The sequence below is a fragment of the Quercus lobata genome, chromosome 3 (genome assembly GCF_001633185.2).
Source record: "Quercus lobata isolate SW786 chromosome 3, ValleyOak3.0 Primary Assembly, whole genome shotgun sequence".
NCBI classification, from domain to species: Eukaryota; Viridiplantae; Streptophyta; class Magnoliopsida; order Fagales; family Fagaceae; genus Quercus; species Quercus lobata.
This window is the reverse complement of record NC_044906.1, coordinates 26,521,646-26,523,549: the sequence shown is the minus strand read 5'-3', so window position 1 is coordinate 26,523,549 and position 1,904 is coordinate 26,521,646. Positions and strand designations below refer to the sequence as shown.

The window sequence follows — 1,904 nt, the reverse complement described above, 5'->3', positions numbered from 1 at the left end:
GGCATCTACACCTCGGAGCAAGGTAGAATTGTGGTTCCTTTTGTATAGGACTTCCCCATTCAGGAAAAATTGGCAGGCTATGCACCAGATGAACTTCTTTTCACTGTCCGTTGTATCGGGCTAGTATTCACTGTTCTTGATATAAGCCTTGATATCATGATACCATGGCTTTCCATCGGCTTCGACTTCGACATTCATGCATTCTTCGATATTCATGCAATAGGCTAGGACGCCACGGACTTCTATGCGCAGTTGCCGCATATCATCTCCTTTTGATAACTTGACCATGCTAGCTAGGGAAGCCAAGGTGTCTGCAAACTGGTTGTGTGCTCGGGGAAAATAGGCAAATGTGATGTTTCAGAACTTCGAAATAAAGCAGCTGGTGCACTTCTGATACGGAATCAACTTGGCGTTTTGGGCTTGCCATTTTCCTTCAATTTGGGAGATGTTCAACAAGGAATCTCCGAAGACGCTCAAGTCATAGGCAACTCTAGGGCCACTTGCAAGCCGACTATGCATGCTTCGTATTCTGTGACGTTGTTGGTGCAACCGAAGTTCAGTTTGACTAACACAGGGATTTGCTGGCCCTTGGGAGAAACTAAGACTGCTTCCACTCCATTTCCGGTAGAATTGGCGACTCCATCAAAATAAAGCTTCCAACACCACAGTTCCACATTTTCTGGTTCTAGCTCTAGTACCATGACATCCTCGTTAAGGAAAAAGGATTTTGAAAGTTCTAGATCATTTAGCGGTTGATCCGCTAGGTAGTCGGCTATGGCTTGGCCCTTGATGGCCTTTCTGGTCACAAATACAATGTTGAACTCGGAGAGGAACATTTGCCAACGGGAGATCTTCCTAGTGAGAGCTGGCTTTTCAAAGATGTACTTAATGGGATCCATGTGGGAAATGAGCCATGTGGTGAAATAGAGCATGTATTGCCGCAACTTGCGTGATGCCCATGGTAGGGCGCAACACATCTTTTCAATGACGATGTAGTTGATCTCACAACTGGTGAACTTCTTGCTTAAGTAGTAAATCGCCCTCTCTTCTAATCGGGTTCAGCCACATGGCCTAACATGCAACCCATGAAGGTTTCTTATACCGCGAGGTAGAGGATCAACGAATATCCCGGCATTAAGGGAACCAGAACAGGAGGGTTCAATAAATACTACTTGATCTTGTCAAAGGCCGCTTGGCACTCATATGTCCATTCTATCTTGGCGTCTTTCTTCAAGAGCTTGAACAACGGATCACATGTGGCAGTCAACTGCGCTATGAAGTGAGCTATATAATTGACTTTGCCTAAGAAGCTACGAATTTGTTTCTCGGTTTGCGGTGTCAGTGTATCCCGGATGGCTTGGACTTTTGCTGGGTCCACTTTAATTCCTCTTTGGTTGACTATAAAGTTGAGTAATTTCCCTGAACTAGCTCTGAAGACGCACTTGTTAGGGTTAATCTCAATCTGTACTTAACGAGGCACTTGAACAACTTTCTTAAATCTACCAAACAATCCCTAGTTGTATGGGATTTGGCAATCATGTCGTCTACATAGACTTCAATTTCTTTATGCATCATATCATGGAATAAGGTTACCATGGCTTGGTGATAGGTAGCACCGGCATTCTTCAAGCCGAATGTCATGACATCATATGCATAGGTTCCCTAATGAGTTATGAATGCTGTCTTGGCTTTGTCCTCCTTGGCCATCTTAATCTAGTTGTAGCCTGAGAATCCGTCCATGAAGGAGAAGAACCTATTGGTAGCGGTATTATCGACCATGGTATCGATGTGTGGTAATGAAAATTTATCCTTGGGGCTGGCTCGGTTTAAATCCCTGTAATTGACACACATGCGTACTTTCCCATTTTTCTTATAAATGGGAACGATATTGGCAACCTAATCTG

At 44.1% G+C, this 1,904-nt stretch overlaps 1 protein-coding gene across 1 annotated transcript; it reads right to left on the bottom strand.

Moving 5' to 3' along the window:
* Positions 1 to 473: 473 nt before the first annotated feature.
* LOC115980652 lies at positions 474 to 977 on the bottom strand. The gene has a single exon (XM_031102886.1). The coding sequence runs from the start codon at positions 975 to 977 to the stop codon at positions 474 to 476; it is 504 nt and encodes a 167-aa protein (XP_030958746.1).
* Between the last annotated feature and the right edge of the window lie 927 nt (positions 978 to 1,904).

Coding starts and splice junctions, on each gene's coding strand:
- LOC115980652 (XM_031102886.1), bottom strand. CDS start 977: ATGTGTTGCGCCCTACCATGGGCATCACGCAAGTTGCGGCAATACATG.